Source organism: Misgurnus anguillicaudatus, chromosome 14 (genome assembly GCF_027580225.2).
Source record: "Misgurnus anguillicaudatus chromosome 14, ASM2758022v2, whole genome shotgun sequence".
NCBI lineage: Eukaryota > Metazoa > Chordata > Actinopteri > Cypriniformes > Cobitidae > Misgurnus > Misgurnus anguillicaudatus.
Window position 1 is genome coordinate 4,033,193 of NC_073350.2, and position 12,587 is coordinate 4,045,779.

General features: G+C 36.7%; 2 protein-coding genes across 10 annotated transcripts in view; both read left to right on the top strand.

The window, feature by feature from the left end:
- iars1 (isoleucyl-tRNA synthetase 1) overlaps positions 1 to 2,328 on the top strand; it is an 88,818-nt gene extending 86,490 nt beyond the window's left edge. The window contains exon 34 of the mRNA XM_073875746.1: positions 1,979 to 2,328. Coding sequence (XP_073731847.1) covers positions 1,979 to 2,061 — 83 coding nt within the window. The 3' untranslated portion in view covers positions 2,062 to 2,328. The remainder of the gene's footprint in view (positions 1 to 1,978) is intronic.
- A 4,494-nt stretch (positions 2,329 to 6,822) lies between these two features.
- The window catches only part of atp2b2 (ATPase plasma membrane Ca2+ transporting 2), a 204,354-nt gene continuing 198,589 nt past the window's right edge, over positions 6,823 to 12,587 (top strand). For 5 of the 9 annotated variants that reach the window (XM_073875747.1, XM_073875752.1, XM_073875751.1 and 2 more), the window contains exon 1: positions 6,824 to 6,985. The gene's annotated coding sequence lies outside the window, so the exon portion shown is untranslated. Of the gene's footprint in view, positions 6,986 to 12,587 lie in introns of all 9 variants that reach the window. The other 4 variants (XM_073875756.1, XM_073875753.1, XM_073875757.1 and 1 more) reach the window with 2 other exon arrangements.

Genomic DNA, 12,587 nt, shown 5'->3' on the forward strand with positions numbered 1-12,587 from the left:
TATTAGACCTGACTAATTGGGCTCTCGAGGTTGGGTTAAAAAATACAATATGGACCGAATAGATTTCAACATTTTTCTAAAAGCAAACCACACAAGTCTCCTTCACAATGCAAGGGCATTACTGGTGGCTTCTTAGTGTCTGGTGCTGTACATGTAATTGAATTTAATATAAGAGTTCATTTTCCCAATAAACAAACTAAAATTAAGCTTGAATGTTACTATCTAGCAAGCTTAGTTCACTAGTAGTTCACATTAAAACTAAAACCTAATGATTACTTATTTACCCCCACCTTATCAAAGATGTTCAAGTCTTTTTTTCTCAGTCGAAAATATTTTTTTTCTTTATTTAGTGCACTTCAATAGATGTAACAGTTTAAGGTCCAAATTGCCGTTTGAATGCTGCTTCAAAGGGCTCTGCACTAGAGAGCTGTATTGAGTTTGGGGACCCGGGGGACGGTTAGAAAATTTTGCGGGAGATCCGCTGGGCCTGCGACTTGCCGACAAACCAGATCCAGAGAATGTGCTTCAGTAATGAAAGTTCAAAAAAGAGCGCTTTCCTGTCCTCTCAAAATTTGCGTGTTTTATTTTGAACATCCCCGCATCTGGTGCGCCGTCAGAAAGGGCCCTCGGTGTGTGTTGGCGGATCGTAGAAGAAAGATGCACAAGTCTGGGGCCGCATTCAGATGCCACTAGTTTTGGTTTTGTAAAACGGTTAATGTTTTATAAACTAGGAAAAAATAGCTACCAAATGTTTTTGTCAGGTGTGGCGCTTTGGTTTAGCACTACTTTATTTTATTTAAACGAAATCATGTTAATGTCTTATTTTGGATGTTAACCTGAACAAATATTTAGTCTGAGTCATTGTGCACATTTTTCACAAGCTATGAAAAAACAGTCCTGATTGGCTGATGATCTGATCTGCTCGATCACACGTTACTACCAATTATAAATGCAGTTGTACAGACAGATCTCTTATGGTGCATTCCCACCTGCCGCGGTAGAAGCAGCAAAAACTATTCGTGTGTAGTTGGACACTTGAAGGTTTGAGTTCACTTGCTTCATTCCCGCGTTAAATACTAGTTATTTGAGACATTCACGCGGAAATTTGCGTCATGGGAGGGGCTTCTGAGACTCCTCTAAGACTCCGCCACTCCGCTCGCTTCCTGTATTCACGTCACTAGTACAGCAAGGTCATGATTGGTTAATGCGGTGCAGAAATCCGCCGAAGTTCAGATTTTTCAACTCGTGCGTTTCCCGTGGCAACGCTCAATTCGCCAGAACGCGCCATCCGCACCGCGCTTACCACGTCTGGTGTAAACCCTGCATTACGAGGGGTGCAAATTCAAAATGTGTGTGTCGTGTGTTGCTCATCATGTCAAAATGTGTGTTTGTTGTGTCATGTGAACCATGTGCATCATGCGTCATGTCAAAATACGTGCCTGCTGCACACATGTCGAAAGGGTTTATGATAAAAGAGGCGCTCACGTTCACAAATACTCGCAAGACACTAACTTACTGTAACACTAAACTCAGATTACACATGAGATTGAGTATCTGGCAAACGTGAGCGTCTCTTTTATCATAAACCCATTAGATGCGTGTGATGCACATAAGTTTACGTCACGCACCAAACATATTTTGAAATGATGTGCCACACCCATGATTGGCTAAAACATGTTGTGACGAGCTTAACATCTAGCGTAGCGTCTACTGGTGGAGACTTAATTGGTGGGCCATTAATACACTAGTTTTTTCACTTAAAAAAACTACAACATCGCTCCATCCTCACAAACGGCTCAACAAATCCTAACATCATCATAGCTATCTGATGATCTTGCTTGCATCATAATATAGCAAATTAATAAATCCTTCAATAATCAGCCATAGTCATCTACATTTTTAACGTTCCGCAGTTCTGTTCATTTGGTTTTTTTGCATATTTAACTATTTTAACTAATTTCTTTTGCTTTGTTTTCAGAATTGACGGAGACTTTTCCTCTGAAGACACTGAACACCAAAACTCTGTATGTGAATGCTCTGCCCACAACTGCAGAAGCCTAGTGATGTCACACTCTTTCAACACCAATCACAGTAAAACATCAGCTCATTTTCATCACATCTTCACTATAATGGTTTCTTATTACTTCTTGGCTTTATATTGGTGATGCCCTTTACTCATTACTTAGATCACTATAGCAATTGAAGTCTGTTAGGATACCAAACAATATGATGTAAATCAGATCCACTAGACTTGACCTGTACTTTCTGAACATTCGTGGTGTTCTGTTGAAAAACTCTGAATAAAGCTTTCAAATGAATAAACCTTTATTGAAAGAGCCTTGATTTATTCATTTTTCATTACTTGTCATAAGATATTATGTTCAGAATGACAGAGTCATTATTGTGAAATTATTCAACATGCGCTTGGCTGCCATTGTTTTGGCTTTCAGGTATGCTTTGGTTAGAAATAATGCTGAAGCAGATTTGATTGGATTTAGATGCACACCCGCAGTGTAATTGAATGCTTCACCTGTGCTCATCTGAAAGGTGCTGGAGTAAACCACAGCATGCTGTCGTCCTTCACCCATAACCAAACTCATTGCCTGCAATAGATGTGACAAACACTTAAGAGTCTTTACATGAAACTGGTCGCCTTTTGTAGTTTGTAAAAAAGCCATCGAATACAAGAAAATTCTTAATATATAGAGTATATTATATAATTATATTTTATTTCAAGCTGAGGAATTAATTGATATTTGGAAATTAATTGGGAAATTAATTCAAATTGGTAACAGCATTGAGCATAATCTTAAAGGGGACATAACACGAGACTTAATAGCCGTTTCTCAATACCAAGTACGCCAAACTCGGACTTGTGTCCTTCGTAGTTCGAACTTGCAAGTTCAGACTCGGAAGAACGAACTCCTGACGCGAAATGCATTCTGGGAAACTTCGCTGTCATAAGTCCACACAAGTCTCCTCTGATGCATCCTCGATAAAATGGCCGAATCAAGAACACATCCGGGGACTTTATGTGAACTTGGGCTTGATGCGAACTTTGAATTGGAACAGTACTTGGGCCGCGACTGATGACGTTTCACAAGTCCGCAAGAACGCAAGTACAGACAAGAACGCATATTGAGAAACGGCTTATGATATTTTGAGCTAAAACTTCACATACACTCACCTAAAGCATGATTAGGAACACCTGTTCAATTTCTCATTAATGCAATTATCTAATCAACCAATCACATGGCAGTTGCTTCAATGCATTAAGGGGTGTGGTCCTGGTCAAGACAATCTACTGAACTCCAAACTGAATGTCAGAATGGAAAAGAAAGGTGATTTAAGCAATTTTGAGCGTGGCATGATTGTTGGTGCCAGACGGGCCGGTCTGAATATTTCACAATCTGCTCAGTTACTGGGACCAACCATTTCTAGGGTATACAAAAAATGCCTTGTTGATGCTAGAGGTCAGAGGAGAATGAGCCGACTGATTCAAGCTGAAAGAAGAGCAACTTTAACTGAAATAACCACTCGTTACAACCGAGGTATGCAGCAAAGCATTTGTGAAGCCACAACACGCACAACCTTGAGGCGGATGAGCTACAACAGCAGAAGACCCCACCAGGTACCACTCATCTTCACTACAAATAGGAAAAAGAGGCTACAATTTGCACAAGCTCACCAAAATTGGACAGTTGAAGACTGGAAAAATGTTGCCTGGTCTGATAAGTCTTGATTTCTGTTGAGACATTCAGATGGTAGAGTCAGAATTTGCCTTGTTAATGGAAGCAGTGGGGACCCAATTATAGCACTTAAACATGGAAAAAAATCAGATTTTCATGATATGTCGTCTTTTAAGTGTTTTTACCAATGCAACCTTCATACATGAGAGAGAAAAATGGCATCAGTTTTGTTTTAATGACCCTGTTGACTGTCATTTGGTCAGTTGAAAGGGGACATCCTTGAATTGCGATGACTTGGTCTTTTGCTGCCACTGTGTCTGAGTGAATATTAAACAAACCTTCAGCCATCTGTCAGCTCACCAGCCAGTCCTTCTGAAGTCACTGAAGTAACATAGAGCACAGCCAGTCAGCCATCTGCTCCTCACATCCACATTATAAACTCAGTTTGCCCATCTTCACTGCTCAGCCATCGCTAATCATTCAACTACTCCCGCATGGATGAGACCTTTTTAATCTTCATTTAGTCTATCTGTTGGGTATTGTACAGTTTCCTCAAAAAAATGTCATTTTAATTGTATGTAGAGGGGGGGTATAAAATAAACTCTTGGATTAAGACCACAGAAATCAAGTTAAATTTGTCAGTAAGAGGGTCATTCTACGGAAATTCTGTCCCTAGCCTTTACAAAAAATATTACACTTGAAAAACACTTTCGGGTTACAATTTTTATATTTGAAAATGAAACGATATGTTATTTGAACAATTACACCTTCTTGAGCCATCAATGTAGCAATATTTGATTTGTATTAATTAATTAGAATTCCAAGCACCACAGAAGTGCTCGTCCCCACAGTCATTTACAGAGGGAAAATGCTTTATTTTGAGTTAAAAAAACAGTGTTTTCTTTCATTTAAAATACAATAATGTGTCCATAACTACAAGTATATGATGTAAATTACATTAAAAAACAAAATGCTAAATTATTTATCTCATGATTTCATATGAAGCTTTTAGTTTAAGTCACTGGTATGACCTCCTTTATTGTTTGGGAATTGCAAAAAAAAAAAAATAGAATACAAATGGATTAAACTACTTTATGTGAGTATACAATGATTGACAACATGTGGTTTGATACTTTCTAAAATGTTGTAAAATGCTTTCATGAAAATTGTCACTGGTCTTACCTTCCTTATGGGTAACACCAGTGAAGATCAGTAACACCAGTGACTGGTGATTTGGTTGTTGTGTCACTGGTGTTACTGTGTTTTCTTTCACATTAAATAAAATCATTCACATGATGTGACCTGATGATAATCTTAAATGCATTGAATTATGCTACAGTTAAGAATTAAGCTTTAAACCTGAAAAAATAGTATTTCATAAACACCTTTAATATTGCTAAAGAAGTAAGGTAACACCAGTGACAAAAAATGGTGTATGCAGTCTTTAAGTACATGCACACTCACAAAAAAATCATTAAGCTGTCATTTATATAGTCAAACAGTAATCTAATAATGTTGTCTAAGTTTAAATGTTAGAAAAAGAAATCAATTTTAAGACATCTTGACATACAAAAAGTGGACGTTTCTGTAAAATGACCCAAGAGCAAATAAATGTGTAATGATACTAAAGACGAACACAATGTGCTGTTTACATACAGAACATCCATAGTAATAGAACCAAAAATAAATCACTTGGAAAAAAATAACTGTTTAGATCAGTGGATCTCAGCTGGTTTTGCTTCAGGACTCAGATTTCACACTGGACATGAGGTGGCAAAGAAAATGCTGTGGAGTTTAATCGAAAGCTTTGCAAAGATATGGAAAGTGTATTCTGCTAGCTTTAAAGGTTAAATCAACCCATTTACTGTATATATTATTGTGTAGATTTACACCTCGCTTAGCTCTCAAAAACATCTGAGGCTTTAATTCTAGAAAAAATCCAGCACACACAGTTCAGTGACTGCATTCCATAAGGGATCAGGACTTTATTCAGGCAAAGACATGGTCTCATTAAGTCCCTCATATTATATTCTGTACATTTCAAGTGAAAATGATTTCCATAGCATTAAATTAAGATGATGTGGTCAAGCGCTGGTGTTATATTGTATAAAGTATATTAATGATCTTATTTACACAACCCAAAACTATTAATAGGATGCAAAAAAGAAAAAGCCACAATTAATGATCTTTAATGATTGATTTTTTTATTTATTTCTGTAATTTTATGACATAATGTTTTGACATAATGATTATTATATAGCCTAGTAAAAGAATATGAAAAATGAATTTATTACAAAAATATACCATATATCCAAAAAACTGGGTTGCATTTCTTGCCTGTTAGAATTTAGAGAAAAGTTAAAATGGCCATAAAGTAGTTAAATTAGTAAAAAAATTCTGTTAGTGGCCACCTTACATTTCCATGATGGCGCTCATAAACATTAAGAGAAGTGACCTTTGTATTTGAAAAACAATAGATACCATCACAGAAATTCTAATGGATTTAATGGTTATAATGGGAATTTTGTTTAATGGAAACTATAATGGTCTCTGATGGTCTCTACTGGTAATGTGTGGTGGGATGTTATCTGGTGGATGGGAACCAGAAGACCCACTGAAATACGGCCCAAAACACATTACAGAATGGTTTTATGATACACAGGTGATATGTTGTTATTTTAGCAGAGTTGTAAGTTTGTACTTTGTATGTAATATAAATACATTCACGCATTCACTTGTTCGAGCTTTTTAATGAACAGCTTTACGTGTTGCTGTGTGACTGCGCCTTTAAAATCGAAGTCGTTTTGTTGCTAAGGATACCGGAATAACGCTCAACGAAAGTAGGATTTTTTGGTGAGTATAAAATAAAAATACGTTTCCCACATAACTTAAAATGTATTATTTTAATGTTATCTTTTGTGTTTTTTAAAAACTTATTGAACACCCACGTGAATAGAAATCATTTTTCAGTGTGTAGGTATACCAATTTTAAATGTAAATAAAACTCGTTTATTGTTTAGTTTTTATTTAATAAGTGGGCCTATAACGCGGCTGTGGAGACGGTAAATGGCACTTATTTGGTAATATATGTGCTGTACTGTAGATGAAGGGCAGGTATTTGTTTTCTGTGAATGAATGAAAACTTTGCCATGTGTAGAGAGAGCTGCAGTGTTCCCCTCAGGGTAACATGTAAGAGACGTAATGGAAAAATCTCTTCAATCTCCTCTCAGCCCCCCGGATCTCCTGCAAAACTCAATGCGCTGAAGCTCTAAACACACGCGTGAGGACAACACGAGGTAAGTTGATATGGTTTTATCATATAGCTTTATTTTGACTCTTATCATCATATAAGATGATACATGTGGATCCAGACAGCGTTAACGTGACGGTGAGAGAGACTGATGCTCGCGTCTGCAGAAAGCGCAAGGTGGTCGAGCATCGCAGGTCATTCAGGACAATATTAGAAAACAAATCCTTATTTATAGCAACACACGAAAGAGAAAACTACTGTCAGCGGATATAAATGTGTTTATTTAAGTAATTACAGTCAGGCAACGTTTGTAGATTGCTTATGTTGTTTAGTAGCCTAGGAATTGTGTATGATAACAACATAGGAATATGGCGCGTAAACATATACACGAAATAAACTCTCCTAACATTAATGTGAAGGACTGAAGTGATGTTAACGGATTTTTACTATATTGATTGTTGTTGTCATTAAGTTGATATCATGCTCTCATGTTCTTACAGTGTTTATAGTGTTTTACTATAAAATTTCCGTGTTAGTTATATTGGGCAAACATTTTAGGCATTTCAATTTTTCCACTGTTCGGTGTTTGTCGTTGAGCTCGCGACTCATTTTCATGACTGAGATCAGTGTGATGCTCTCATCTCAACCTTCACGAGATGTACGTGTTGCTGATACTGGAGATGAAATTGTATCGTCCATGAAAGACTATTGTTAAAATTGTGTAAGACTGAAAGACATCCTATGTTTTAACAACATTAAGGGTGATATGCGTGCGTGTCAGACCGAAATCCAGGTGTTCTTTGATGTAGGATAGACCGGGGCTTGTCGTCACACAGGGGCGCGACTGCACATTTGCTGAGATCAGTGTTGGTTTATTTTCCTTAGACATAATATATAATGTAGTGTGCAAACTATAGCCTACAGTGATACGACAAATGATGTGAATCATTTGGAATTACTTTGTTTTATACATTAATTGGTCATAAAAAGTAATTTGATGACGTCATTCATTATGATAAACAATTTTCTATTTACACTAACACACAAACAGTTATAAACGTTCATGTCTTCATTCACAGTGATGCGGAAAAGTAAGTGAACTTTGTAAATGACTACCTTGATGTTCCCTGGATGACCCACAACTGTTTTTATGTTTTGCGATAACTTAGTTGTTTCTAAGTTCTTTGTTTGATCTGAGCCATTAAACTGACCACTGGTCTTAAAGAAAATCCTTCTTTCTTCCAGCATCTTCTGCATATTTGAATCCTTTTCAGGGACTGTATGTTGAGATTCACTTAAGATGAGCACTGTGAATGTTAAAGGGCATGTGTTCAATAAAGACATGAAAGATTATAACTGTTTGCGTGTTGTTAGCTTAAGCACATTGTGGCACATTGTTGCATCAGGACCGGTGTTCAATAAAGACGTGACAGTGTTATAATTGTGTATTTTTGTGTTTTGTTTATACTTGATACTTTATAAAGTTCAGATGACATTTTATGACAAATTAATGCAGACAAAGCATATAATAGTTATAGTATTATCCTGTGTGACTCATTCCTACATGTTTACTTGTTTTTTTATTGTCTATCATTTCTTTGTTGTCGTTTCCATCTTCATGCTGAGTAAATGGACCTGTATCTTAGTGTTAATACAGTACATGCTACAAGGTTTACTTTCAGTATGAAACTACTTTCATATAGCCTACGATATAGCTGATGTACTCAACAGGTAGTACACATCCGGCCTGTTTTATAGGCAGCTTTGGGCTGTCAAAATTCTTTAGTTAAAATCATCCCGACAAGCCTTCAGGAATGACACGATGAAGTTACGAGTTAACGTGTTAACTGAAATGCCAAATGTAAATAATTTCAATTCTTGTGTTAAAGGCCCCATGAAATGAAAATTAGTAAGTCAATTTAGTAAAAATACATATAAGGATATATATAAATTTGTATTAAAAACACTATAAAAAATTCAGCATATACATAAATACGCATTTTCCGCCATCTTGAATTATTTTCTCAGACTCGACCACAGACCTACGTCACGCTGCTCCTTCACTCTGATTGGCAGTCGCTTTGTCGCATCGCTCAGCATTTGCATAAAATAGCCCGCTTGTCTATTTTGGCCCCACCTTGCTCACGCAGCGGCGAGCTCGTCGCTTGTCGCTGGCAAACGGCCACTTTCATTGAAAATGAATGGTAGCCTGTCGCTCTGTCTCTGTCGCTTGTAGCTAATGTGACTGGGGGGTAAGGCACAATAAAAGGTGGAAGTGTCCTAGTTAAGTTTACTTTTGTAGTGTGTTGTTGAGGAGACGCTGTTTTCCACCTGGATTCTAAACCTTAATTGTTCAACCTTTCATAGACGGATACTGTAAATGATGATTTTTTGAGTTAAGTTTTTAGTGGCAGGCTTACTTTTATTAGTCTCAGTTCATCGCTTGTAGTTCCGTTTATAAAGATTTAATTACACCCACTCTACAAGCTCATCTCAAATAATGAGAATGTCATGGAAAAATACTTTATTTATATTTATATTTTTTTGTAGTTTATGCAAGATTCCTTTCACACAACATGGAATATTTTAAGACCCCTTTTGTTTTAATTCTGATGACTACAACTTACTTAAGGAAATAAAAATTCAATCTCAAAATATTCGAATGTTTCATTTTGAGCGTGATTGTCTTGATTCTTTTTGAGTATAAAAAGCAGGTACCTCCTAGCTTAGTTTAGTACATGCAACTACAATTATGGGGAAGACTACTGACTTGACAGATGTCCAGAAGACAATCATCGACACCCCTCCACAAGGAGCTGGCTCTTCACAGAGTGCTGTATGGAAACAAATTCATAGAAAGATGAGATGACCGCTGCCTTGAAAAGATTGTTAAGAAAGCAGATACAAGAACTTGGGGGAGCATCATAAGGAGTGGACTGAAGCTGACAGATGTCTTAAGGAAATGGGCTACAACTCACATTCCTAGAACCAAGCCACTAACCAGAAACAACGTCAGAAGCGACTCATCTCGACTAAGGAGAAAAATAACTGGACTGGTGCTCAGTGGTCCAAAGTCCTCTTCTCAGATGAAAGTCAATTTTGCATTTCATTTTGAAATCAAGGTCCCAGAGTCTGGAGGAAACGTGGAGAGGCACAGAATCCAACTTGCTTGATGATTTGTGGTCATCTGCTGTTGGTCCACTGAGCTTTCCAAGATTAATGCAGATATCTACCAGGAGATCTTAAGAGTACTTTATGCTTCTTTTTACCGGGAAGCTTTTTGGAGATGCTGATTTCCTTTCGCCACACTGCATGGAAGCAGTAATTTGTGCAAAAGGAGCCCCAACAAAGTTTTGAGTGCATAATTGTAAATAGTTTGAAGACCTGGAACATACAGTATCTGTTTGTAAATCATTATTTGAGTGATGTTTGAGAAAATATAAAAAAACTCTTTAGCTGTAAGTCTAAATCATCAAAATTAAAACGAAAAATGTCTTGAAATATTTCACGTTGTGTGCCAGGAATCTTGCATACCGTACTTTCTGGACTATAAACCGCACCGGACATCATTCAAAAATGCGTCATTAAGATGAAATAACATATAAAAGTCACTGTGTATTATATGTCGCGTTTATTTAGAAAATTATTTCACAAAATCCAAGCCAAAGAACAGACATTTAATCTGGAAAGGCAAGTTATTCAACTAAACAATAGCAGACAGAACAGCAGGCTGAATAGATGTCTGTATGTCAAAGGTAATGTTATCAGTTATTTAAACGATAAACCATAGCATACAGAACTTACATGGAAGGTTGAATAGGCTAAATTAACCGAACAAGCCAACTAGCGTGAACTTCGCATACTTGTCATGCCACATTACTGAATCCACTGAATTAAATAAATACAAGAGCAGCATATGGCGGGCTCTCGCGGCTGTAGACGGTAATGTTGTCTCTTGCCTCATAAATGTCAAAATTAATTCATACTGACTTACAGGCGCAGCACCAGCCAGGTTATGAAAAAACGCGGCTTACAGACCGAAAAAAAGTTAGCTTTTTTAATTAAACTACAAAAATAAAGTACTTTTTCATGATATACATTTTTTTTAGATGCACCTGTATAATGAGCACGAACACCTTGCGGTTTTGCCGCCTGCCACGCCACGTGTTTTTGCAGGAGCACTGTGAGCACCTGAAGTTGAAAAAAGTCATCTTAGAGTGGAAAAGCGGAAAACTCTGACGCCATTTGCATTTTTCTATTGTCCAATCGAATGCGGGGAGAGGTGGGCCTTACGTTGTGAATATGCCGTCGCTTGGACTGCACTCAGTCACTTTGTGTTTGTGCACCTCTCACCCTCCATCAAGGTCAAAGCAAGCATTCTCTTTTTAAAGTGTTTGTTAATATAACAGTTAACAGCAAAATAAAGTTTCAAAAGCAGTGACGCTTAATACTTGACTGACAGGACAGCTGACTCTGTGGTTGCCTAGCAATATAGAAAAGTGCAGCGCACTGCTTTTTCCGAAATCGAATCAAAAAAAGGCAGTACGGTCAGCCTCAAATTTTTAAAAATGCATTCTGTGTGATCAGCCGCTAACTGTACATTTTGATGCTGTAGTGATCAACAATATGCCTTAATAATCTCTTCAAAGACTTCATCATCTACTGGAAAAGCTATTCTGTGTAATACACAGATAATGTGTGCTTGTATGAATCAAAATATTTAATGGCTTATCACATCACCATTGAAATATATATAATAAGAACTTTGTCTGATTTACAATCAGCGTGGTTACTTTAAAGCCGCCTTTTCAATGTACATGACAAATAGCGCCCAATAAACTGGAAGGAGAGTCGAAATGGGGCTGCGTGGGGCGCCAACCATCAGCGGGTGCATACATTTCTGAATCCAATTGGAGCTTTGGATGCATTAAATAATATAAACTTGTTCGACTATACCGCACTGCACTGTTTGCATGTGACACGGTGGCCGGAAGTGATGTATTTCAGTGTGTTCCAGTGAAAACACTGTGTGCAAGGTGAAAATTATTAATCCTTTTTTTTTTTACTTTATCAGTAACACTTGAGTCCTTTAAAATGACTGATTACTGTTAGTGAATAATTAAGTATAAATAAATTCGTAGATTGAGAGCTCTTGCGCTGTAGAGAGCTTTTTTCCTATGTTGACATGAATTTACAATGAAACTGAAATTTCATTACGACTGCCACTAGGAGGGCGAACTCTGACTGTAATGTCCAATGGAAAGGCAGTTTAGCCTATATATCTTTAAAATATAAAAAAAGAAAACGATTTTAGTCATTAGGAGAAGACTGGGTGTATGTTGTGAATAGCTAAACAGTTATAAACAAAAGAAACACAATACAAAAAATACATGTGTTGATTATTTACACTTTCACTTTTTTGTGCAATGTTCTTTGGCTCTTGCAATGTTAAACTGCAATTGTTTTTAAAATATATATAAAAAAAGAAAATTTGAGTTTTAAAAGGCAAATACTAGATACAAGATGTGTGCATATTTTTTGAAAATGCATGTTTTTAATATATGACCTATGACAAAAAGTAACAAAAACAGCATAAGTTATAACATATATAATAAAAAAAAAAAATAATAATAATAATAATAATAATA